At 31.4% G+C, this 27,590-nt stretch overlaps 1 protein-coding gene across 4 annotated transcripts; it reads left to right on the forward strand.

Annotated features, from left to right (window-relative positions):
• The first annotated feature begins 1,297 nt into the window (after positions 1-1,297).
• On the forward strand, positions 1,298-25,489 carry LOC143064073 (pyruvate dehydrogenase (acetyl-transferring) kinase isozyme 2, mitochondrial-like). 4 transcript variants are annotated; one of them, XM_076236597.1, is made up of 13 exons: positions 1,298-1,523; positions 7,700-7,841; positions 8,863-8,934; positions 10,064-10,127; positions 10,511-10,625; positions 11,718-11,804; positions 12,713-12,790; positions 14,064-14,140; positions 15,113-15,211; positions 15,846-15,956; positions 16,635-16,649; positions 20,370-20,483; positions 21,432-25,489. In XM_076236597.1, the coding sequence occupies exons 1-13, from the start codon at positions 1,421-1,423 to the stop codon at positions 21,594-21,596; spliced, it is 1,242 nt and encodes a 413-aa protein (XP_076092712.1). In that variant the 5' UTR covers positions 1,298-1,420; the 3' UTR covers positions 21,597-25,489. The 4 variants fall into 4 exon arrangements, with proteins under 4 accessions (XP_076092712.1, XP_076092714.1, XP_076092713.1 ...); XM_076236598.1 differs by lacking the exon at positions 1,298-1,523 and adding an exon at positions 1,823-2,027; XM_076236599.1 differs by lacking the exon at positions 16,635-16,649.
• The last annotated feature ends 2,101 nt before the right edge of the window (positions 25,490-27,590 follow it).

Below are 27,590 nucleotides of genomic sequence, written 5' to 3' on the forward strand. Positions count from 1 at the left end.
TAGTCATAAAAAAATCACCAAAGTCTAAGCACAATACAAGACAAGAACAGTCAGATGTCCAGACAGGTCCAGTATTAATGATTATGAGAATTACAATTTTTGCTTTATCCTACACATCGGTCTTTTAATGTCCTTAAAACCTAAAAGTCTTGAATGACAATGAATCTATGTTTTTGCTTTGAGACCAGAATATTGTCGAAAAAATAGCCAAAAATTAATTGCGTTTCTATGTCAGAAAGAGTCCGGGAAACGCTCAGAATGCACGATTTTGCGTTATTTTTGTCAGAGCTTCTGGGGGCCTTGAGTGGTCCCCAGACCCCTCGCCAAAATTTTTTCGCCTCGTTCCGCTCGGCGAATATACTTCGCCTCACTATTAGAAGTGGCTAGTTACGGCCTTGCAGAATTGAGAATTAAAACTGTAAATGTAGCACAGACACAACATCCCGACCAACGAACAGAAAACATCACAAGGCAATCAGCGGGTAATCATCCCAGCGAGAAAATCCAGTCCGGTTACGGGCTTCAGTTGTCCCTTAAACATTAACGAATTACTTTTCAGCGAAATGGACGCCAAAGTAAACACCAAAATACGTAAATGAACTCAAATTTAAAAAAAAAAAACAAAAACAAGATTTACAAAAGCTGAAAGGGGACAGGCGCAAAAATGCTACAATGTTAAACACGTTTATATATGGATGAAGCAAGGCATATAGCCGTCCCAGAGGTGGATTTAGAGGGTTGTTCAGGCCTCTCTCCCCCCCCCCCCACATTTTTGAGGGAAAAAATTGGTTGCTAATATAGGGAATCACTGAAGCAGACCCCCTCTTTTCAGAAAATTTCTGGATCCGCCACTGCGTTGAACTACATAAATATTTAATATTTCATTCGTGTATAAATTTTTGTCTTCTTCAAAATCATAATGTATTATTATTTTGTGTGCATTTTGTCATGTTGCCCATCATGGCAAGGATAAATATACTTTTTTTTTAATCCTAACCTTATGACGTCAAAGGAAAGCGTCACTGCATAAAATAAATAGATGAACTACCTATATATCCCAGTTATTAGACAATTAACGGATATATATTCTTAAAGACAGGACAATTCCAGTTTTAACCGATTAATTATATATTATAACAATGTAATATAAGGGCGGATCTAACCACTTTTTTCTTGGTCCGATTAAGAAAATTGGCAATCGACCAAATACTAAAAAATCAATCAATTTGTTTATTAAGAGTTTGAACATTGGGAACATTTCCCAAAAGGAATAGTTCCTTTAAGGACGACAGACACTATTCCATGTATTGAAAATTGATTTGGGGAAAACACTCGTTGTGTCACGTGACTTTGCTAGGTAATTTTCCATAAACAGAGAAAACTTCAAAGACGACATTAACAAGTTGGATTTTAATACAACATGAAGTTTTCGGTCAAAAGTGCGCAGCAAGTTGCTCGCATGGTGGATGTTTATTCTCATTACTGTCCACAACCGTTGTCAATGCAGCGTTTTATAGATTTTGGTAAGCATTTATAACATCTGAAGTCAAATAATAGGTCATCAGTCAGCTGGGATCGCGTCGCGTTTATCATTGTATTGATTAGGAAAAATGCATTATACAGTTTAGAATAGCCTTTTTTATTATTATAAGTTACTTTTATTGACAAAAAGTTTATTTTTTATGTTTGGGTGAAAACAAATGAATATGTTTCTATGTTTATTTGTAAACAAACCAAAACGAAAGTAAACTGGCATTCGTAGGTGTGAGGCTATAGGCCAATCAAAATTAAACTGAAATCTAACTTCCGGTCCAAATATTATAATTTCACTGCGGATAAAACAGGAAAAGTTTATGATGGAATAAGCGAACCAAAGTTATTAAAATCAGTGATCATTGCAACTGAAAACAACAACAGCTGAACAATGCGTTTGACACGTTGTTTATTACTTCAGACTTTAAAAGGGTTTGACAAATATGCCAAGTTTCACCCATCTCCCTTATCATTGGAAGAAATGTTCTTATTTGGTAAGTTTATTAAATATTGCTTTCAATGAGTCAATGCAACATCATAAAGTGAAATGTATAACTATAGCATAAGGTGCAAACGTTCAACATGGCTTGCAAATGCTCTCCATGGGCAGTTATTACATATGTGAGGCAGAAGTTACATTTGAAAGAGGATAATTGATAGATGACTTTAATTAACATTAGTGCATTTACCATACCTTTCCAATGTCACTATAGCTACATGTATATTAAATTCATTATAGTAAAAGTCCATTATTCAGTGACATTGTCATTATCATTTATTGACCTATCAACCTGCTTAATATTCATAAAAAGGAACTTTATAGCCAACTCTATACTATATGGACGACAGTTAGAGCGGATCCAGCTTTTTTTTAAAGGGGTTCCCAACCCAGGATAAAAAGGGGGTGCCAACTTTATGTCCCCATTCAAAAGCATTAATTGTCAAAAATAAAAGAGGGGGTTCTAACCGGCTCAACTGGAGTATACGGAACAAATAGTTCAAAGCCGAATTACAATTTTAAATTCATACGCAACAAAACATTTAAAAATGATTAATTATAGCAGATAAGTAAAATTTCTAAACAGCAGACATGTTGACAAGGTAGACAGATTGACAGGGTCGACAGGTTGACTTGGTCAACTGGTTGACAGGGTAGACAGATTGACTTGGCCGACAGGGTCGACAGGTTGACAGGGTAGACAGGTTGACTTGGCCGACAGGTTGACAAAGTAGACAGGTTGACTTGGTCGACAGGTTAACAGGGTCGACAGATTGCCATAGGTGACAGGCTTGGCAAGTTGAGATAGTCCACAGGTTGACAGGGTTGACAGGTTGTCTAATTGTCTCCATTTTCAATACCAAATCTGTACCTGTACATAAATTCATTACCTAAAATTGTTATCAGCCTACGGCGCTTGGAGGCAAATTGACACAGCCTGTTAAAATGAATCCTGCTTTTTAAGCAGTTTGTTTGGTTTATGTATTTCGTATTTAGTACCTAGTAACCTGTTATGCCTGTTCAACGATTTATAATTTGGTGAATTTTTTGTGTGTATATATATATATTTGCACATTTGTTAAAAGCCATCATTATATTTTCATCATGGTCGTATTAAGTTTGTTTTGTCTTTATTATATATTTTTTGTGGTAAATTGTCATATACTGTGTTATGTGTGATGCCACTTGGTTGGCAAAATATTAATATAATTCATAAACATTACATGTTTAGCTGCTGACCTTAGTTTAATCAAACACTATTTAAAACCTGTCGACCATTAACAACCTGTCGACCATTAACAACCTGTCAACCATGTCAACCATGGCTACCTGTCGACCTGTCAACCTGTCAACCCTGTCGACCCTTTCAATCTGTCGACCCTGTCAACCTGTCGACCATGTCAACAATGTCAACCTGTCGACCCTGTCTACCTGTCAACCTATCAATAATATGCAAAACCAATTTACTAAAAAAAAATACACTTCTGCACTATTTGTTCCGTATACTCCAGTCTCCCCTCCCCGGGCCTTTATCATGTTTATGGATTTGCCACTGATGGGTTTTTTTCATTGTAGAATGCCATATGGTTGCATATAATTGCTTGCATCCACTTCATTTAAACATGGTAGATGTCTCATTGGCAATTATACATGTATCTCCCAGTGGTGAATCCAGAACTTTTCATAAAGGGGGGGGGGGGGCCTGCTCCAGTCATGCTTCAGTTATTCCCTATATGATCAACCAAATTTTTCCCAAGGAAAGAAATCAGATTCTATTTTAGTAATGAAGGTTCTTTTGACGAAATTAACAAGGAGATAATACAAATTTTTGTTACATGAAAAATAATAATATGAGAAAGTTTTTACTTATTTTAACATCCATATTCCCTTACTGGTTGGTTATTGTTTGTGAGATGAATCTTTATTTTGTAAATAGGGAAAATGCATAAATATGTTTTTCAGAAAGCCTTTAAAGTTTTCATTCAAGTTGAGCTAGATTCTTAATAAAATCAGATAGAGTTTAGATTACTGTATTATCTACACATCTTAAACATTTAAATGATCCAGTTAACTGTTTTCCAATATAAGATTGTAAAAAAGCTCTGTGTTGAAGTCTGTACTTTGACCTATGATTGTTTACTGTTTACACATTGTGACTTGGATGGAGAGTTGCCTCATTTGAACTCATACAATGTACCACATCTTCTTATTTCTATGATTTCTTAATAATCACATAAATATTTTGAGCTTGCATTTAGTAACTGTGAGCATTCTTTTGAATTTTAATTTATGTATTGAAGATGATGTGGGGTAGATATGTCAATGAGACAACAATCAAATGGCAAAAAATCCAATGACATGTAAAGATCAATAAATCATGTAAATGGTCATCAATAATCAGCATACCGGTCTGTACAATGGTCATCAATAATCAGCATACCGGTCTGTACAATGGTCATCAATAATCAGCATACCGGTCTGTACAATGGTCATCAATAATCAGCATACCGGTCTGTACAATGGTCATCAATAATCAGCATACCGGTCTACAATGGTCATCAATAATCAACATACCGGTCTGTACAATGGTCATCAATAATCAGCATACCGGTCTGTACAATGGTCATCAATAATCAGCATACCGGTCTACAATGGTCATCAATAATCAACATACCGGTCTGTACAATGGTCATCAATAATCAGCATACCGGTCTGTACAATGGTCATCAATAATCAGCATACCGGTCTGTACAATGGTCATCAATAATCAGCATACCGGTCTGTACAATGCCAAGCTATAGATTGCCTTGATGCTAAAAGAGTAGAGAGAATTATGAATAATTAAAAAAGAAATTATTCATAAATCTGCTAACAACCCCAAATTCTCAAATTAAAAGAAGACACACTATATTAATTGACTATGAAACATAAGACAACCATGTGAATGTGTGTTGGGGTTAAAGTTTAAACTGGCCGTTGTTGTTCTCAAACATCTCCCTTTTACAATGTATTTGCACAATGTAAATGTATTGTTTACATGTTGTTTTGTCATTATTGTGCTATGTGAACTATATTTAGTTCAACATGTTGAAGATAAACATCCTTGAAATAACTGAGAGATAATGCCAGGGAAACAACTTTACCTCTGATCACTTAATCTAAAAATAGGGTACAATGTAGTACAGTTTTATGTAATGCTGATGGAAGATATTAGTTTCAAAACAATTTTAAAATAACTGCATGCATCTCACATGGTTTCTTATCTTAAATAACTGATACATGTACTGAAAAACATGTATATTGATGTTGTTAAAGAATATAATAAATATAATTTCAGCTTTATATTCCTTTTTCTAAACAAAGTTAAATCTCACAGGTAGTTTGCAGCTTATTTGAAAGATCATCCCGTTCTGGATCCACAATCTCTAACTCACTGTGGGTACATTTATTTTCCTGGGTGCCAATTTCCACGAAATGAGGAAAACTCAACATTTTTATGGATAATTAATTTCATGGTTTTACTAAAGTCTGCATACAACCTTATACATAGAAAATGTGTTACATTCATTGAATGTTTAAATTTGTGGTTCACCTGTATACCCATGAAATCCAGAAAAATTAATATTCAACAAAAAATAATGAACCCATATATACATGTAGTACTTTTACATTGTAAATTTTCTCTGAGGCCAAATAAAATAGTATGTGTGGTTCCAGTTACATCTGAAAATAAGTTAGGGTAGGTAGGTAGGGATTTTTTTTTTATTTTATGTTTTTCTTTTACATTGAGTCAATGGGAGCAACATTCTGACTAACAGTGCTTGATGAAAAATTTTGTCTTAAAATCTTTAGGGTAGGCTATTTTTAAGACAAAAAATTAGGGATGGTAGGGTAACTGGAACCAAACATATATTTTTATTTGGCCTCACCAAAACAGATTTTATTTTTTTTCTGTTAAAAATATAAGATTGTATTTCAGAATTCTTTGTGAACAGATAAACTTGTATCTGTTTCTTTATAAAGCCTACTCTTGAGCAATAAATACTACATACTTTATAGTAATTAATTACATTGTACTTTTGAAGTAACATACATTACATGATCAAATGAAGGTAAGGTACCGAACGTGCAAACCCTCACAGGTAGTCAAGGTCGTTAAACACCCCCTAGTAGTAGTTTTGTCCCACATTAATGATTACGTACAGGTAAACTCTACTATTTCAAATGTTTGTATTATCACTGAAGACTTGCTATTATAAAATGTGTAAAATGAACTCAATTTTGGACAGAATTATTTATTTTTGAACATTTCTATCTAATATAAAAACTATATGATCTCATCAACCAGACAGATCCTTTTGAGTTTCCTTTGTTTAGAAAGAATTAAACGTTTAGACAGTTTAAGTTTCGTAAGAAGTGTATATAAAACACTTTTACAGGATATAAGTTAAATTTATAATACAAGTTGAAAATTTGAAATTTTGAACTATTGAACTTTACCATGTTTACTGTATATTTTTGACTGTTTCATAGATATATGTGACTATATAACCTGCTAGATTTAGAAGTTAACTTTTCAAATGTCACAGATAATAAAACTTAAAGTGATTAAGTTTTTCTGGATCATTTAACTGGAATAATATATGTTTTTTGTTTGTTTATTGTTTCCCGAATCAGACCATTATTTTTACTTGTTTTAAAGGAGTATGTTCAGTAAGATCTCTCTTTGGCCCCAAAATATAGCAGTTTTAATAAATTGTTAAAGTGTAAACTTTTAGTTATTTATTGGAAAGTAGAATGCTTCTGCTACATAAATATGGGCTGTTTTTGACAATACAATGCACATACATCGGGTACTAGCATCATCAAGTCATGCTAAATTACTAATATATTCACAATTTAGCATTTGAGTTAAATTTTAGACGGTTTTCATCTTAAATGAAAGTAGCCGCATTTGTGTTCATTCTTAATATTGTATTGTAAGTTGTATTTGATGATAATACATAACATATATAAAGGTTGAGGATGAACACGGATGCGGCCACTTTCATTTTTGACAAAAAACACCTGAAAAGTGACATTTTTTGGCATATTTGATAGATTTTTCATGTTTAAGCTTGAATCGGAGCATTTTTAATGATTAAATCAGTTAAAATCTTTCACACAAACTGATTGAATCAACTGAAATAGACACTTAAGTGTTTAAAAAGTGTCCAAAATCTTTTGTCAGATAAACCTGAAATTTCAGGCCAAAATGGGCCCTTACCGGACCTACTTCTTTGTCATTTTTGGGTGTTTTTGATAGCTTAGTTGCTATGCTGTATGGGTTTTTCTCATTGCATAAGGACATTCAGTGACATAATAGTGCCCATACATGTAGTTCTACATTATTTGGTCTCTGGTGGAGAGTTGTCTCACTGGCAATATACATCTTATTTTTAAAATATGTACATTTATTATCATTTTGCTTGTGATTAGTTAGTACATTGTACATGTATATATATATATATACATAAAAGACAAAGTCATATTTTAAATTATTGTTCTCTACAATATATAATTATAAAGCTATATTTTAGACAAACTTAATTTTAGAATAAGAAATAAACAAAATTTTTCATGTAGAACATATTATTGGTCTTAATTCAGGATATTTTTTATCTATAGGGACAAAAACTGGTACAGAACAGTCATCGTTTGAATTCTTGAGACGAGAACTGCCAGTACGTTTGGCTAATATAATGATGGAGATGAACCAGTTACCAGAACCTCTATTAAATGTTCCATCAGTTACAATGGTCAGCAACTGGTAAGTTTTTCAACTTTCATGTAAGCATGGCTATAAGCCATATAATGACTTATAGTTTACATCTATGTTAAGGCATTGATTGGTCTTTTGTGAATAGTTGTCACATATGTGATTATACCACATCTTCTATATATATATATATATATGTGTAATCTATAGCACCTTCATAAATGGTGCGGAAAATAAGATGAGTACAGACCATACAGAATATACAGCACATAATTGTCAAATATAACATAAGTTTACCACTGGTATAGTATGGCAAGGTATAGTCATTTGTACTTAACTACTAGTACCTGACAGTATGGACATGCAACTATAATCAAAGTTATCCAATAACAATACATTATCATGAGGCACATACAGTACATAGAATAAATAACAGATAAGCAGTGCAATCAAAGTGCACATGACATAGAACATAATTTAAAAAAAAAGATAATTCATACCATCATTTATTTCCCTGTATATAGGTAATGTATACAAGTATTAGAGGGCGTTGTCTCAAATGGGTGTAGTTAATTTACACCAAGATATAAAGTCAATGCAGATTGATAATTTTCAATAACATAGGAGGGTTCTTTCACCGATTTGGACATATGTTATTGATAAGCTGGGTAGCCAATTCCAGCATCCTCCAACAATTAAAACTGACCATCAGGAATAAACACAAAAGTGTTGAAAGTGGTGTTAATTAAACATCAATCAATCAATCATTGTTACAAATGTTTATATACTGGCAAATTAGCATGGTTGCAAATACCTGTTAAGAGGCAAATGAATATGATCATCATTTTACTAGATGATACCATCAAATCTTCAAATACAGTATAGTTCAATCATTAAAACTGTTTAAAATGATTTACACATTTGCACTTGTACACATGATTTCAGTCAATTAGGGCTTCAAAACCCTGAAACTATGGACGTAATCTAATCCAAATTAAAAATAACAACCATTTTTGCATTTAATTTCTTTTACTTACATATGTTATAAAACCCAAGTGTTTATTGCTTGCAGGTATAAAAAAAGTTTTACAGAAATTATAGGCTTTGAGAATTCAGATGGCAAAGATCTAGATACATTGTCAACGTAAGTATTTCTTTTCTTTATACATTTTTGATGAAAGCTTTTAGCAGACATCAATCTGCATTCATTCAGAGGATGACCTTTAAAGTTTGCTGTCAGACTTTCAATTTTGATTTTTATCTTTTCTATATACTCCTCATGCATTTATGAGGGATGTCAAAGATAAATTTTGATTTTATGATAATTTTGAAATGCTTCAATGGTCGATATTTAGTATTAACCATACCTCTCAGAACTTTTTCTGTAACAGAACTGAGCCAGTTATATGTCAAATACTACAACTGAAAATTCTTAAATAATACATTATACTGGTAGATATGTGTTTCTGTACATATTGATAAATAAAAGTGATTAATATCAATTATTAATCATATATATAAGATGCTTGACTGCATTAAACTCAATTATTAGTAAATTAATACCATATGGATTAACTGCCTTATATATTTACATTTATTATGTATGGAGAAATAGTCTGAGCACTCTTTGTTGATGTGGACACCTGGTTTATTCATCAGCTCGAAATAATTCGTCAGCATGATGCATAACATATTTGAGTTGAAAAGTGGTTTTCAGAATGCTTAATCAAATTATACTTTTTCTTGAATATTTGGTCACATATAATAAGAAGAAGATCATGTATTTATTAAGAGGTCATAACCTCATAGGTCAAGGTCATCATAACTAAATATAGATTTTTGCAGAAAATTAAATGAATTATTGTACTATATTGTTAGATTGCATCCTTGCTTACATTTATGGTTACATGTTAGAAGAGGAAAATCCCTTTCCATTTTGGGTTCACCATATCAAAAGTCAGGTTTAAAGATATAAAAAATAGACTGAAATTTATGCAGAAAAGTGGTTTAAGGATGCTAATTAAATACCACATACTTGCATATGTGATCACATAAAAAAATAATTAGAGGAAGATCCCTTATGTTTTGGAGTCATTTAGTCTAAGTTCAAGGACATATATACTAAAGATGCCTACTGTAATATTTGTATTCATCAAATTTTATATCAACTCAAAATTTGTTTAAAACAGAATATTTAAACAGCATTACATTATATTTTGAGAAGCCCTTTCAATTTCCTGACTTCTAATTACTATTATTTTGTCTAATTTCAGTTTTGCTGATACTCTTGTCATAATCAGAAATCGTCATGCCAACGTGGTAGAAACAATGGCACAGGTATGTAGTTCTACAAAGAAGCTTAGACTTTTTTCAATTTTAAATGGGTATTCTACAGTTACTAAGCCTCAATAACTGTAGAATACCCATTTAAAATTGAAAATGAAAGGCATATGCACTATGTAAACATGGTAAACAAACTTAAATGGATATTTGTAATATTGAATGGTAGTCCACTTAATGAATATGCACTAAGTAAACAAACTTAAATGGATATTTGTAGTTTGAATGGCAGTTCAGAAAATGTAACATGTTATTTGCTGAATTTTTTTCTCTCACTAAGAATACAATGTCTTTATATATTTCTTCCTTTGTTGTATCGACATCACAGCATAGCTATTACACTTACGTTAGCAAAAATATAATTTTGTCATCTTTTTCAGGGAGTTATGGAATTGAAGGACAGGTATGGAGAAGAAAACATGGACACATTACAGTACTTCCTCAACAGATTCTTCACAAGTAGAATTAGTATACGAATGTTAATCAACCAACATGGTAAATAACATTTTTTGTAAAAGTTTAGCAGATTAAAGAAAAAAATACAATTTTAAGAAAATAAAAATATTTGTGTCATTAGGTTTATAGCTGCTTTGCTTATGAATAAATCAATGTGTGGTGTACATGTCAGTCAGGTAGCAACTTTAAAACACTAGAATTAAAAAAAAAACATAGAGTTCAAACTTCAAGCAAAAAGTAGAGAACTGGCTGTAAATAATATCAAGCTCTTAATTGCCCCGAGTGAAGACCTGTATATCTTAAACGAGGTTAATTGATTTAGACTTATGAGAGTTTGCGAAAACTTGTTTTGACCTGTCGGTCATGTGACCAACAAAGCAAGATTATTTGTCAGTCATACAAAATTTTAGCCAGTCCTAAAAAATCTGTCAATTTATCCTGAAATAAAAATAATAACTTAATTTTTCAAAAATAACTTCATTATAATTAGTTTTATTTTTCACAGCTAGGACAAATAAATAATGAATGACCAGTTCTTTTCTTCTGATTGTTCTTATTTAAAGTAATCTTCACTATCCATTTCATCATCTGAATCACTTTCTGAGTATTTGTTATCTCCATCGATTGTTTGCCTGGGATGGCTACATGAACAAATTAAGCAGGCCATGTGTAGATTGGTGCTTTGGTTTCCATAGGTTATCGTTTGTTTATAATGGTAAACCAGTACCGGAAATTAGCAGCAGGTACATCTGATGACTAATGTAAACGGGTATTGGAATTAGTTGCAGTACAACTAATTACTGATAAAAAAAGGCACTGCAACGGTCGTTTATACATCGGTCATCAGGACCGGCACATGCTTTCAAAATACTGGTCCGAGCCTCATTTTGACCGACAGGAACAACCATTTTCGTGAACTCTGACTTATTGAAGTATTTTAATAGTTTCTTAAAATCACAAAAACATATTCTTAAGAATTCATATATATAATATTTTTTCAACATTTATCAACAGACTTTTGGGGTTGTAAATTACTTGCTGCCATTAACTTATATATCTTTCTGTGTTTTATTGAAATACAATACTCATAATTTCAAAATGATTGACATATTTTTTTTATTTACCTTTCAGCTTTATTATATGGTTCTCAATTAGCAAACCACCCTAGACATATAGGTTGTATAGATCCTAAATGTAATGTACTAGAAGTTGTTAAAGGTAACTAATTTTATGTACTTAACTTGAGAAAATAACAATTCAGATACATGTAGATTGAATATTTTTATCATCCATGATGTTCTATGGCAATGTAATCAGAATGATATCAAATAACAGATATATTTGGGATAGTAATCAGAATGGTATACTTTAAAATTCGATGCCTATGCCAATGTTATCAAATAAAGCAACAGTAGTATATCGCTGTTTAAAAGTCATAAATCGATTGAAATCCGGGTTTCAAATTAAAACCGAGGAAAACACATCAATTTTAAGAGGAAAACACATCAACTATAAGAGGAAAACAAGGAAATAACAGAACACAGAAGTGCAGCAGAAAACAAACATTCTTAAAAACTAACTATTAGATAACAACTGCCATACTCCTGACTTGGTACAGGACATTTAAAAAAAAATGGTGGGTTGAACCTGGTGGCTATGTGGCTAGCCAAACCTCTGCGCTTTATGGCAATGTTGAATATATCCCCAAAATTACAACATTACATCACGGGAACAGAGTACTAAAATGCACAAAAACACCAAAGACAAAGAAAACGATATACCCTACTGTAAACCAACTTATTTTCTTGAACTATTTATTTTTGCGACTTTCACGAGTTGATAAATATCAGGAATAGAAATCATCGCCAATATGTAAGACTTTGATCTATTCTCATTTAACGACATCAAACAAAGTTGAGAATCGCGAAATGGGGCTTACCGTGAAATAAAGTATCGGCAAAAATAAGTTTGTTCACAGTATATTTTAGATGCCTATGCCATTGTTATGAATTTTTCAGACATCTTTGCAAAAGTTATCAGAAAGAAAGCTATGCCAATGTTATCAAATTGATATCTGTATTTCAGACGTTTATACCAATGATATATGAATGATATCTATTTTTCAGATGCTTATGCCAATGCCAGATTTCTTTGTGAACAGTATTATCTAACAGCACCTGAACTTGAACTAATAACACATAATAGTAAGTATATTGAAATAAATCGGATAAGAAATAGGTGGGGGAGGAGGGTTACCCAGGAGATATTCAAAATTTGGAGGCTAACTGACAGCCCATGGCAAAAATAAAGACAAGGAAAAGACAACTCCTCAAAACACTACAGAAAACTAAAAACTTTATGAAGGGTGTACATCTTTGCCAGTGTTTTAAGTAAAGTCTATTTATTGTGTCTTAAAGAATGAAATCTTTTGAGACATCCAACAGAAGGCTTTAACTAGAAACTTGCTTTGGTATCTAGATCAAAGTGCTATATTTAAAATGTAATAATAAAGGGATATGTCGTAATTGTTACTAACTATTTGAAATTTCTCAGAGAAAAACGTATAAAAAACATCCAGAGTTTCAACAGTAAAAAGTAAAAACACAAAAATACTGAACTCCGAGGAAAATTCAAAAAGGAAAATCCAAAATCAAAAGGCAAAATCAAAAGTCCAAACACATCAAACGAATGGAAAACAACTGTCATATTCCTGACTTGGTACAGGCATTCTCTAATGTAGAAAATGGTGGATTGAACCTGGTTTTATAGCTAGCTAAACCTCTCACTTGTATGACAGTCGTATCAAATTCCATTACATTGTCAACGATGCATGAACAAAACAAACATACTGAAAGAGTAAAAAATGTCAAAAATAGGGGTACAGCAGTCAATATTGTGTTATCATCTTAATATCACTATAAAAACAACAAATGTAACGAAGAAGCACAAAAAGGCATACATCAAATTTAACATACTCATTTTGTTTTTCTTATACGACATAATTCATCTATGTAAAGTCTACCCATAAAGGATAGAAGGTTTTCAGTACTGGTGTAAAATTGCGCGTTTGAAATTCGCACAGGTAGACGTAAAAATAATTTTGTCGTTCAGAGTATGACGGCATACATAAATGCAGAGTCACGTTAAGTAGATATAACAGTAAAAGTAATGATAATTAATAAAATAATTGTGTGTTTCAAAGTATGACGGGATACATAAGTACAGTTTCACATCAATTTGTCCTTATTATAACATCTTGCAATCTTTGAAAATTTCCAGGTTAGGTTGAGAAAATAATTAAGTAATTGAAAGACAATAACACCACTGGAATACCTGTTCATGGTTTTAGATAGACCCATTTCAGAGGGTTTGAATTAGTTGAATCAGAATTAGAATCCCACCTTACCCTTACTTCAAATACTGACTACAACAGAATGGAAAATTATAAATAACAACAATATTTTATTTTTATTTCAGCACATGATAATGAAGAAGATATATCAATAGTGTATGTCCCTTCACATTTGTATCATATGTTGTTTGAACTGTTTAAGGTAGGTTTTATATTTTAATGAGCTTTGATGTATGTGCCAATATTTTATAATTGATTCATCTAATCCAGTCGTTGTTTCTCAGTGGCATACCTGCCAACTGTCACTGTTTGCAGGGGATTTCCCCCATGGAGGCTCCCAAATCGAAATTTTTAAAGAGCAATTTTTTCCACAATTTTAAACAAAACAATTAATTTTACAATGACTTTAGGATCCCCAAGGGTGACTGGGGTAAAGAAATAGGGTCACTTGGTCTTCTCCCGACCGGCAGTAAAACGCTTGCCGAAGTGGGGCGCCCGTTTGGCTGTGCGGGATGTATCAAGTTCGCAGTCACGTCCGGTCAGAAGGGGACGTTAAATCCGATGCCTCGTGTAAAGAGAGTGCCACGCTCTTTGCACGTTAAGAACCCTTGCAACAACTCTTCGAGGGGTCCGTAGGTGGCCTGTTGCAAGGCAAAATTTCTGTCTGTATCCAATATACCCTCATTTTCCAGTGGCAGTCCAAATTTCCCAGACCAACTTCCTCTATTATAACAACCTACCTATTGTATTTATTGTTAACTTGTTCTCGTCCTGAATATGCATGAAATATTTGCCACTGGACGTTAAGCAACCAACAATCAATCAATCAATCAATGACTTTAGGCTTGTGAAATTATGAAGAAGCCACAAAACAACATTAAAATGTATTTGAAGGCCCCTTTGAAGGTTTTTTATGACTATGACAGCTATCTTTCATGCAAAAACCCCATGGGCATTTTGAAAAGTTGGTAAATTGATATAAATTTATAGATGTTTTCAACCGGAGAACTGACATAGCATTCTTTTATTTTGGAAATGCCAAATTAAAACCATTTTAAAAACATGTACTGTAAATTCAGAAATTATTGTTTGCATTTAATTTTAATATTTGTGATACCCTGAATACTGTGTAAAATTTTTTTTCAATTTAAAACTATGTGTTTTTTGTTTACAGAATTCATTAAGAGCAGTTGTAGAGAATTTCCCTGTAGATAGTACTTTGCCAAAATTAAAGGTTCATATATGTAAAGGAAAAGAAGACTTAACTATTAAGGTTAGTATGTATATAAAAAGAAGCTAAACAATGAAAATATTTTTGTTTCAATCAAATAGATAAAAAAAAGAATAGACATGGTTTTGTATAAAGCTAATGATCTTAACGAAAAACCTGTAAGGGCAATTCCAAGAGTTAATAGGCAGAAGGCATCTTTTACCATATCTAACTTAAAGGCAACTATGATTTGAATACTATTATTATTAAGCATACATGTGCATATATTATAAGTCTTTGGTCTGTTAGAACCAAATTTGGTAAGAATCGTATCAACTTTAGAATGTCTAATAAAATAAATTTGGATTTTTTGGATGACCTTTCAATGTGATTGTGGTTACATCAAATAGGTTTAATGGTAGAATTGGTATTATCTTGTGACATTTTAAGAAAATATCTATAAAGTTATATGGCAATACATTGTGCACTGTATAGATAATAAGAAGAACCATTTTCATCATACAATTACATTGTAAGCGCCTGGCTTCAAAAATATTAGCACAAAATTTATTTTTATGGTTTATTTTTTTCTCTCACTCTACAATTAAGTCGATACAACATTCAGCTTGAAAGAATTCAAACTAATTCAATAACAGTACAGTTATTCATGTTTGAAGACTATCTATTTTTCTTCCAGTTGTGTGATCAGGGAGGTGGAATACCTTACAACAATATAAACAAATTATTTGAGTACATGTATTCTACTGCACCAAGTCCATCATGTGCTGATTCGGGTTCTGCTCCACTGGTAAGTTCTTATCATGTGCTGATTCAGGTTCTGCTCCACTGGTAAGTTCTTATCATGTGCTGATTCAGGTTCTGCTCCACTGGTAAGTTCTTATCATGTGCTGATTCGGGTTCTACTCCACTGGTAAGTTCTTATCATTTAAGCCATCTGCAATCTGAAATCTAATGGTTGATGGTTTGTATTTAAATTAGTGTAGTACAGTGCATCTATGAAACATACAGACTTTGAAGAGGGGCTTAAAGGGGATATATGCACAGAATAACGTGAAATAAAATTGCCATTTCACAATGAATGAACAATTAAAAGAATCTTGCAAGTTGGTTTTTTTACTGATTTCACAAAACAAGCTGAATAATGAACCTTTTTCATGGCTGCATGTAAAATAAAAATGGCAAAACACATTGCACGAAAATAACCCTTTACCACATCCATTGAATAGTGCATCTTAAATCACAGGACTTTCATTTTTTGTTATGGCAAATTGCAACTTTAGTGCAAAGATAAATGATCAGAAAATTGAATCTATAAGTCTTAGATCAGAATTTATATTAGCGACTTAAAAGTGTTCACTTTTATAGACTATTACTTTTTTAAACTAATAACATTCTAACTTCAATAGAAATATGTGACAAATGACAATAAAATATTGGCAATTCAGAAATTGTTGTGATTTTATAGTGTTGTGATAATTGGGTAAGTTTCAGAAAGATAAAAACTCGCATTTTATATTAATGAAAGCATTATACACTTTGTATGATAACTAAAATTTCTTTCAGCTATTTCTCATGTAATTATAACACCACATTAGCATTGACCAAAGAAAATACTCTTTTGATTTTAAAATATATATCTTCTTTATTGTTCAAGAGAACTTGTTTGAATTATAGCAATTTTTGTCCTATCACACACTAAATCCAGTACAACTTGATGAAATTCCTCAAAAATTTATATTGTCGAGCCTGCAACTTTTGTTGCAGAAAGCTCAACATAGGGATAGTGATCCGGGGCGGCGGCGTTAGCTCACTTCTTAAAAGCTTTATATTTTAGAAGGTGGAAGACCTGGATGCTTCATACTTTGTATATAGATGCTTCATGCTACGAAGTTTCCGTCAGTCACATGTCAGATAACCTTGACCTCATTTTCATGGTTCAGTGACTACTTGAAAAAAAAGTTCAAATTTTTTGTAATGTTGAATTCTCTCTTATTATAAGTAATAGGATAACTATTTGATATGTGCGTACCTTGCAAGGTCCTCATGTCTGTCAGACAGTTTTCACTTGACCTCGACCTCATTTCATGGATCAGTGAACAAGCTTAAGTTTTGGTGGTCAAGTCCATATCTCAGATACTATAAGCAATAGGGCTAGTATATTCAGTGTATGGAAGGACTGTAAGGTGTACATGTCCAACTGGCAGGTGTCATCTGACCTTGACCTCATTTTCATGGTTCAGTGGTTATAGTTAAATTTTTGTGTTTTGGTCTGTTTTTCTAATACTATATGCAATAGGTCTACTATATTTGTTGTATGGAATGATTGTAAGGTGTACATGTCTAGCGGGCAGATGTCATGTGACCTTGACCTCATTTTCATGGTTCAGTGGTCAAAGTTAAGTTTTTGAGTTTTGGTCTTTTTATCTAATACTATATGCCATAGGTCAACTATATTTGGTGTATGGAAATATTTTATGATCTTTATGTCAGTCGCACAGGTTTTATTTGATCGTGACCTCATTTTCACGGTTCATTGCACAGTGTTTTGGTCTATTTTTCTTAAACTATAAGTAATGGGTCAACTATATATGTTGTATAGAAGCATTGTTAGCTGTACATGTCTGCCTGGCATGGTTTATCTGACCTTGATCTTATTTTCAAGGTTCATTGGTCTTTGTTTAGTTATCTTGGTTAATGTTAAGTTTGTGTGACAGTTGTAATAAAGCTTAGCTTTATACTTAGGACTATCAACATAATATCAATGATTAGTATAGAAGGCGAGACATTTCAGCGTGTGCACTCTTGTCTTTTTTTAGGATTTGGAAACTACATTTTTCTTTCTTTTTTCTTTTCTGTTTTATTATTTTCAGAGTTAAGGGACATATAATTGTCAGATTTAAGTAAATTTTTCACATGTACCATAACTTAAGTTTGTTTGGATTGATTTACTGATAACTTGACAGAACTGTTAGAATTGGTGCAAAACACACTGTTCAATCTAAACAAAAATATTCTGATACCTCTTTCTGTAGTTCTGAGACTTAAACTGCCAGATAATAAAAAGGCATTTATTAAATGTTGTGCATTATGCTAGAATTGGATTGCTACAAACCTAACAGTTGTTGGGATTGGTAAATGTTTTCTTTTGATTTTGAAAATATTCTAGCTTTTCATTCCAGAGTTTATGGGACTTTTAACAGACATTAGACATTATTGGCACAATACTTTATAATACATGTAATATATGCCTAATGGTATTCCTATGCATGCTTTTCTAAATAGCCATTTTTTTTGCTTCTGATAAAATGCCTTTCTAAGTATCCCATTTTATTTTTGAAACAATTTCAATATGTGCAGTAAGGGTGTATCATGTGCTCCTAATAGAACAGCTGTTTTTTTGGCTGGTCATCAATGTTGATTTATTGTAAAACATAAATATTTACTTGGTAATATGAGGCAGGCATAACCTGTGAATGGGGACGAAGTCTGTATGATTTTTTTTATAAATGAAACATGTTAAAAAGAGAAACGGAAATACCGTAATGTTTCCGATTTTGGTTCTGTTGTTAGGGATTTAGTTGTGACGTTATGACGTCATATTCAATGTAAACAAAGAACGTAACGTTTCCGATTTTGGTTCTGTTGTTAGGGATTTTAGTTGTGACGTTATTCAAGTTATGACGTCATATTCAATGTAAACAAAGAAATGCTGTCATCAGGTAACTTTTTTTTTTATAACAAAAAATTTTTAAAAATGAATTAGTATTGAGTTCCTTCCTTAGACTGATAAATGTATACATTTTATTCAAAGTCTCATGCAAACAAGACCGAAAACGGAAGTAGATTTCTGCGCAGATCCGGAAATTCAAAAACGCGACAAAAAAAAATTGAACGATTTTGAGTTCATCAGTACAATGAAAATATCGGGAAAATCTTCCCGATTTTTTTTTTTTTTTTTTTTTTTTTTTTTATTGAATTTTCTACTGTTATTGGGGACTTCGTCCCCATATTATAAAGTTTAAATTGTTTCTTGATGCAACATTTGTACAAAACTTTTTAACAAAATTTGGAAAAGTAAAAAAAAAATATGTTCATGTAAACTCTTTGTTGTCTGCTTATTGTAGCAAAAAGTTGATAATAATACCTTACAATTTCCCAAGAGATTTTTATTCACAACTAATATTGGGTGCTCACAGACATATGTAAATCAATCAGTTTGTATAAGTTAAACAAAAAAGTTTTAATAAAATAAAACTCAATTGAAATGCATTCAAAGCTTGTATATCAAGTTGTTGATTTCACATGCTACTATAATTGGTAATCCTTTGTAAGGTTAGCACCATGTTTTCATGAAATGCTAAAAAATGACATGACCAATGCCTCCTTCTTTTCAATTTTTTGTTTTAGATAAAGAGAGACAATGTAATCATGGTAAAAATAGATGATGTAATACTTTTACATGTGGTAGACCAATCTTAAAATTGAAAGCACCTTTTGTATAAAAAATTACCCATGCAAAAGACAGTCCGAAGCATGAATTATTATTTTTATCTGTAAAATTGAAATAGACTAGTATAAAGTATGAAATTTTTCCACAAAATCTTAGATTTTTTCAATAAATTTGAAATAGATACGCCTTTTTGCTGCTTCATATCATTAGTTTGATTTTATGCCTGTTTCAAATAATTCATAGAATAAAATGCTTATAACCTTATGTTTTCTTATAATTTTTTATTTGTGCATAAAAAATAGCAAAAAAGGTGGTGTTATGTGTCAGGAAATTATTTTAAATAAAAGAACTTATAGTTAAGAATCACCAAAATAGGACTCCACCCACTTTCTTGTCTTAAGATTATATAAGACAATAAGACTGTTTTAAAAGTATTAGCTTTTAATTGATATGATTTAGTCGAAAATGTCAGAATCCCACTTAGTCCCTACCTGAGTTGTAAGCACACAGCATATAAAAAAATTGTGTAAGATTTTTTATACCAGTGTGTACTGGAATGTGATGAACTGATGTTATTAATATTGCTGTATGATTTTCATGCTAGGTTTCATGTTTCAGATTGTTGTTGAAGAAATGAAATAAATTTTGTACCAATCCAGAAATGGATTTAAAAATAATTTAGTACATTATATATATGCTGAATAAATAGTTATGTTGTTACCAGATTTTCATTCACTTTTTTATTTCTAGGCTGGATACGGGTATGGCTTACCACTGTCAAGACTTTACGCCCAGTATTTTCAAGGAGATTTAGTTGTCTCATCAGTAGATGGATTTGGTACAGATGCTTATATATATCTAAAGGTTTGTATACTTACAGTATATGAATAAGGGGATGTGGTATGATTGCCAATCAGACAACTATCCACCAAAGTTCAAATGAAGTGGATGTAAGAAAGTATGCTTTCTTGTTTGATGATAGTTTTATGGTACCCGCAGAACATGAAATGCTTTTTGTTTTATAAGGGGGAATAATTTTATTCTTCACCTGGAGTTTGACAATATAAAGAGCTGCCTTGCATTTACTTTCATTTTGCTTATTTTCTTGTCATAATGAAGTTGAAAAAGCAGTGACAACAGCCTCAACAATGTATGAATTTGTAATTAAGTCTATTTAAGGGGCATAAACTGTGGTACTGTATATCAGTGATATTTGGTACACAATGTAGTACCATAGACACATCTCATTTCTATATATATTATTTGGCTCTTCACTCTCAGGGTGTATTGACTTTGAAACTTTTGTTTTGTTAACATGTATCTCCCTGCAAATACAATTCTTCCTCTATCCACAAAAATTGATGCCTACAATAATGACTGAATTTTTACTAAATGTCGTTTTCATATTGCGTTTTTCACAGACAAAATCTATGATAATTAGTATTATTGAATAGCAATATAATATTTCCCATAGAAAGTAACCAAAAGTTAGCGTGCAATAAATTCCAATATTGCACTAGTGCAATAAATCTTCAAAATTCATGACGCCATCAACCGCAAAATCTTAGTTTTATAACATATTTTTACTTACAAATATTATATTTCTATACAATAAAAGGGTTAATGCATGAATATTGGGGAATATTGTCCCTTGTAGAACATATATTGCACTTGCAAGCTCGTGCAATATAAAATTCTACTCTGGACAATACTCCCCAATATTCATGCAATAACCCTATATTTCCATTGTTTTCATGATATTATTGAATTTTTAGTATAATGATAATGTACAAGACCTTTTTTTCATTTTAGGTTTTATCAAATGAAGCTAATGAGTGTTTACCTATATATAACAAAACATCAGCTAGAATGTATGAAACAGATGTTGTTGTTTCTGATTGGACAAGTCCACCAAAAAGTCCACAGAATTCACGGACATTTTCTACACTAACCAGAACATATCAGCCACGGACTTGATTATGTGATCGTCTGTTATGATGAAACCCAGAAATTTCACATCCCTAACCACCAGTTCTCAGCACTAACAGAGTAGAAGTTTGATTAGAGTTGGTCAACTTATTTTCAATGATATTTATGAAGAGGGTAGAAGTGTGTCTACTTGAATGAATGTACCTTATTTATGTGTTGGGTATTTATCTGTAAAGTTTTGTAATCTGGTTGATATTTATATGTCTGAGATGAGAAAAAGTGGTATTTATTGGTGCTACAATAGTCGTAATATATTTGTTAAACAATTGTGTAGCAAGATTTTTTTTACAATATGTGAATTTTTGTATGTGAAAGTGTTTAACTTTTGATTGATAAAACTTATAATAGTTTACTATACTTTGCAACACCAAAACAGTTCAAACTTGTAAAACACTAGTCATTCAATGAATTGTTTTTTTGATATCAGATATTTTCCTTTTAGGAAATGAAGGGTCATAAAATGGCATTTTGTTTTTAAATGTCCTGTGTTCATTGTTTTAATTTTACATTGCAATGTCATCCAAACGTTCAGACCAAATACTGATACTTGATTTGTTAAATGAATTGGTTCTATAAATTTGAATAAATTATATATTGGATGGAGAGTTGTCTCAATGGCACTCATACCACATCTTATAATGGAGTATATCATAGAATAAATATATTTTTAGATTCATCAAATTGCCCTTGTGGGCTGTTGCCATCTTGTGTTTTCTCAAATTTCATTTCTCTTAATTGAAGTGAATCTAAGAATGAGGAAAAATAATAATGTAACTCGCTCAGACAGAACAAAGAAACTGATCAAAATCAGTCTGAAAGCAACAATATAATAGAAGAGGGGGGTCGGAGGGGTCCTGATCGGGAAACCACATGCTTAAAAACATGACATCCCGAGGTCCCAAATTTAATGAAATTTAAATCCCGACATCCAGAAATTTGAAAAAAAGAATTCCCGGATCCAAACAGGATCAATCCCGAAATCCTGAACTTAAAAACACAACCAGCTCATAGAAGAAACAATTTTTTTGACTGAAAGTAGTGGTTTAAATTTAAGCTAGTACTTTCATAGGTTTGAAATATTTCTGATCACTTCCTCTAAATGAGTGCATGTTATTTGAGTACTGGAACTCCATAATGGCTGTTATGAAGAAAACCTTTATTTTTCTTAAATCTGTCTTGTTTGTTAACAGCAATTTATTTGAGATATGCAATTATGAGCAACAACTTTATAAAAATCTTAATTTTATAAAGGCAATATTCATTCTTGGTTTAAAAGGGGCTTGTTTGTCTTATTCAGGATATTTGAAACATCAAATTGTGTATCATTTATTGCTTAGATAACTAGTTACTGTTTATTTATTTAATATATGGGTTATAAAAAGAATTGAAATCCATTTTTTTTCTTGTTCACCGAAATCCCTATAGAATGGAATCCAGTGGAAAAATAATAAATTTGAATGGGAAGACTTTATCTATTTTATGCATGTAAATAATTTGCAATTGGAAATTTTCATGACAATATTTAGATTACTAGAAACTCATTTTAATCACAAATTTCTGAATTCCCATTCACAATAAAGTATGAATACATACAACATTTTTACATTTTTAAAAGTAATTCTTTTTTTCCAATTTGAATGTGGTGGTTGACTATTTCTTTCTAATTGCTATGTCTTATGGAGTAGGATTTATAATATTTTAATTGGATTTGAAATCAAAACCAAACATTTATTTTTGTAAATGATATTTTAATATTATGTATGAAAGGTATACCAATGAGAGGCAATATTATATTGGAAAAAAGGCTGTTTTAAAATATGTACAACTTTCTTCTTTAAAGTCTTGACTTCATTAGAGTATTTAGCTCACCAGGTCAAAAATACATGTAAAGATATTAGCACCACACTGTGGCTTTTATCAATTTATTCCAACATGTATGACTAACAATATCTTTTGTCTATGATTACCCAATTTTTACAATTTTACAGAAGAAAATAGTACATATTGAATAAATGGTGTATGATAGAATGAAATTCAAAACAGTGTGGCTGTGGCCATTGATTGACACATTAAATTCATCCATTGACTGGGGCAATTTACGTGAACGTTTGTCTGTAACGACCACTGTTCACGACCACCTTCGATAGACATTTAAACTGTTGGGTCACCAAAGGTTTCTTAACGCCTTTAATTATAAAATAATTCCAAAAATTAATCAGGAATAACCTTTATGTTTTGATTTATATAATTGGTATAAATCAAAACATCGTGTTATTTCTGATTAATTTTTCGAATTACTTTATTAAGGTGTTGAGAACCTTTGGTGACCCAATAGTTTAAGTGTCTTTAAAAGTACATAGTGAGCAGTGATCGTTACATACAAACGTTCACCTAAATTGTCCCAGCCAATGGATGAATTTAATGTGTCAATCAATAGCCACAGCCACACTGTTTTGAATTTCATTCTAGATTCTTTATAAAGATTTTACATGTTGGTTCAGCATTGTCAACAACATTTTGTGGTCTTTTTCTGAACTATTGTTCAGAGCATGTATAAGAACAAGTCATAAATAAAGCATTTATAGTACTAGATCTGACTGTTAAAGGCAATTACTGGTATTTATTTATGAGAACTCCTCAGGAAAAATGATGGAATTTTTTAATAAATAACTACAAAGATGTATGGAAAGGTGTTTAAAGATCTTCTCTGGATTAAGTGACCTTAGCTTTGAGCTTTTCTGTTGAGGCCTATTCATTTTTTTTAATGAAAATTAAGGGTACATATGTAATCAAATTTCAATTGGTCTTCCATATAATTGGTGGTCTATCTCTTGAATCCCTTGCTTGTCTAGACCTGATGAACTTGCCATATGGTTCAGATCCTTGTTTTATATAGATTAAGATCATATGTTTCCTTCTACAGTTCTTTTGTGAATTAATTAACAGAACCTAGGTGGCAGAAAAAAAAGATACAAAAAATTTTTTTGCACTCTCTTCCGTTTAAAGCAGTTGAAATCTGAAGGTACAGAGAGAAACATACATTAAAGACTATTTCAGGAAGAGCTTGCATTTGTTATGGTATAAAGATGTGAATGTGTATTTTCTGGATAGGGTGTTTGTGTTTGGAATAAGAAAAGTGAATGTGTATTTTCTGACTGATGTCTGGTTTAGTGTATAAATGTAAATGTGTATTGTCATGATATATGTTTGTGATTTGTATTTGAAAGAGTGTGAATGTGTATTTACTTGCTGATGTGTATGGTTTTAGTATTTAAATTTGCATATGTAATTTCTTTGCAATAAATGAGCACATGTTTTTGTGTATGGAAGTTTGGATGTGTAGCTTCAGGCTAGTGTGTAAATGTAGGTTTCTGTTGATCGGTGTGGTGTAAAAGAGGGACAAAAGATACAAATGTACAGTCAAAACTTGAATCATGTTTTATAATCTGTTAAATGGCAATTTAAATAAACTAATTTTTATTTTCTTGACATCTACAAAAGAATAAAAAAGAACACCCAAATAGTGATTTATAGGTGGTTTTTTTAATTCCACCATGAAGGGTTTAAAATAACCATCCATGCACTTGATGTATGATGAATGATAACATATCATAACATACTGCCAATAATATGCTGCATCAACAAGTTGAAAAGTTGCTTCAGTGGAAAGTTATTTAATTATACTAATACATGTATGAATGAAGTAAGCTTGTATACTTTAAGTTAATCTATATATTATGTTTAAGAAAAATGTTTTAAATATTTTGTATTTGTAAATGATAAAAATGGTATGTTTAAAAATGTCCGTTATATCAATAGTCAAATGATAATGTTAGATATATTATTTTTTGGTGGAAATTAAAAAAACTTTATTTCCCTAATGGTGTTGTTGTTGAAATTTAAAAATTAAAGTTACAATTGACACATAAAGATAATGACTGCAAACAATAAACCACAGAGGAAGTATGTCTTAATAATGCTTCTTCAACAATGAGTAATGTGCTATATCAAAAACTAAGCTCTAAAAGCAAGATCTTCATAAAACTTTGGCTTTTCCTTGGCTATGCATTTGATATGTTTGCCTTGCAATTCACCTGTTTTTTAGTACATTTGATTTTTTTGCCTTGCAAAAAGTAAAATAACTAAATACTGAACTCTGAGGAAAATTGAATAAGGAAAGTCCCTCATGAAATGGCAAAATCAAAACCTCAGACCCATCTAACTAATTGATAACAACTGTCATATTTCTGAAATGTTACAGGCATTTTCTTGTAATACAATTCACATGTTTCTCAATACATTTGGTATTTTTGCCTTGTAATTCACATGTTTATCAATACTTTTTGAAAGCTTATTTCCTAAATACAATTCTGTTATAATATTTTGAAATGCTTGATATTTCTAATACATGCATGTAACTCATACAAGATGACATTCATAAAATACATAAATATTGCAAGGCAATATTGTTCAGGCAGAGTACTTGAAAATCTTATTAAATGTCTTAGGGACAGAAATCAAGTTGAGAAGAGACTTTAAGGAGTCTATAATACTTTCCTGACCTGGAATATCAATTCTGTTAATGTGCATGCAATGAAATGTAAATTAACAAACATACTGATCTTAAAGGAAAATTCAAAACAGAAAGTCTGTAATCAAATGGCAAAATCAAGAGCTCAAACACATCAAATAACTGGATAACTTGGTATAGACATTTTCAAATGTAAAAATGGTGGATTGAACCTGATTTATAGCTAGCTCAACCTCTCATTTGTATGTCAGTGGCATAAAAGTCAATTATATTAACAATGATGTGTGAACAAAGTAACACAAAAGGTAAAAATGTAAAAATTGGGATACAGCAGTCAACATGTGTTATTTTCTTAATTGTACAAAAACTAACAAACATTTATACAAACATTACCATGGCACAATAACACGATGACAGGATGTATTAATACAGAGCTACGTCACAATTAAGAGAGAAGCAAAACAAAGACAAAGCATATTAGCACAAATGAATGAGAAGAATACAGAAATTTTCATAGAAAAATAACACCATGACATGATGTTTAAGTACAGAGCCACGTCATATGAAACAAAGAAACATATAAAAGCACACAGGCAGCATATTAGCAAAAATGAAATACAAGAATCAAAAAATTTATCTTAAAACAAAAACACAATGACAGGATGCATAAGTAAAAAGCCGCGTCAAATGGATACTACCAAAAACAGACAAAAGCAGCAAACAGCAAAAGTAATAATCATAAAGACAAATAAAAGAATACTGTTACATGTTATTCAGATGATAGACAACGTATGTACCAAGAATCTATACTTAAGACCATGGTGTATTATATTTTGAAGTTGATACGGAATATTTATCATCTTACAGTGAGTTGACTGTTAGTGTTGCTCTCCAACAATTGCAATTCATTCAAAATTTTGACCAAATTGCAATTTGTTTTATAAAATCAAATTGTTCAACTGGTCAGAAATTTGAACCAACTGCTGTAGAAAACCACAGCCAAGTCACGAAAGTGCAAGGTGATAAAATAAAACATACTTACAATCCTATAAGACTTTTACTCCACTTTAATGATGTTGTGACAAAATTAGTTTATCAGTTTGTATAGTTATATTATATTCATTTCCATGCTGAAGGGGAACTGTTTATTTTGAATTGCTATTAAATTGTCCAAACTAAGCTTTCATACAGTTTTTCTTTCTAAAAGTATTCTATATTTATAAGAATCAGATATCATTTTAAATAAAACATCATATATTCAGTAAAATATGTGTGAAATAACAATATGCTATTGATAAGTTTTCAGGGGAGATAACCTAAAATATTATTCTTTTGAATAAAGACTTTTTGAAAGAAAAGTTATTATCCCTATATTAAATTGTCCAAACTAAGCTTTCATATAGTTTTTCTTTCTAAAAGTATTCTATATTTATAAGAATCAGACATTATGT

This window comes from Mytilus galloprovincialis, chromosome 2 (assembly GCF_965363235.1).
Source record: "Mytilus galloprovincialis chromosome 2, xbMytGall1.hap1.1, whole genome shotgun sequence".
In the NCBI taxonomy this organism is placed as follows: Eukaryota; Metazoa; Mollusca; class Bivalvia; order Mytilida; family Mytilidae; genus Mytilus; species Mytilus galloprovincialis.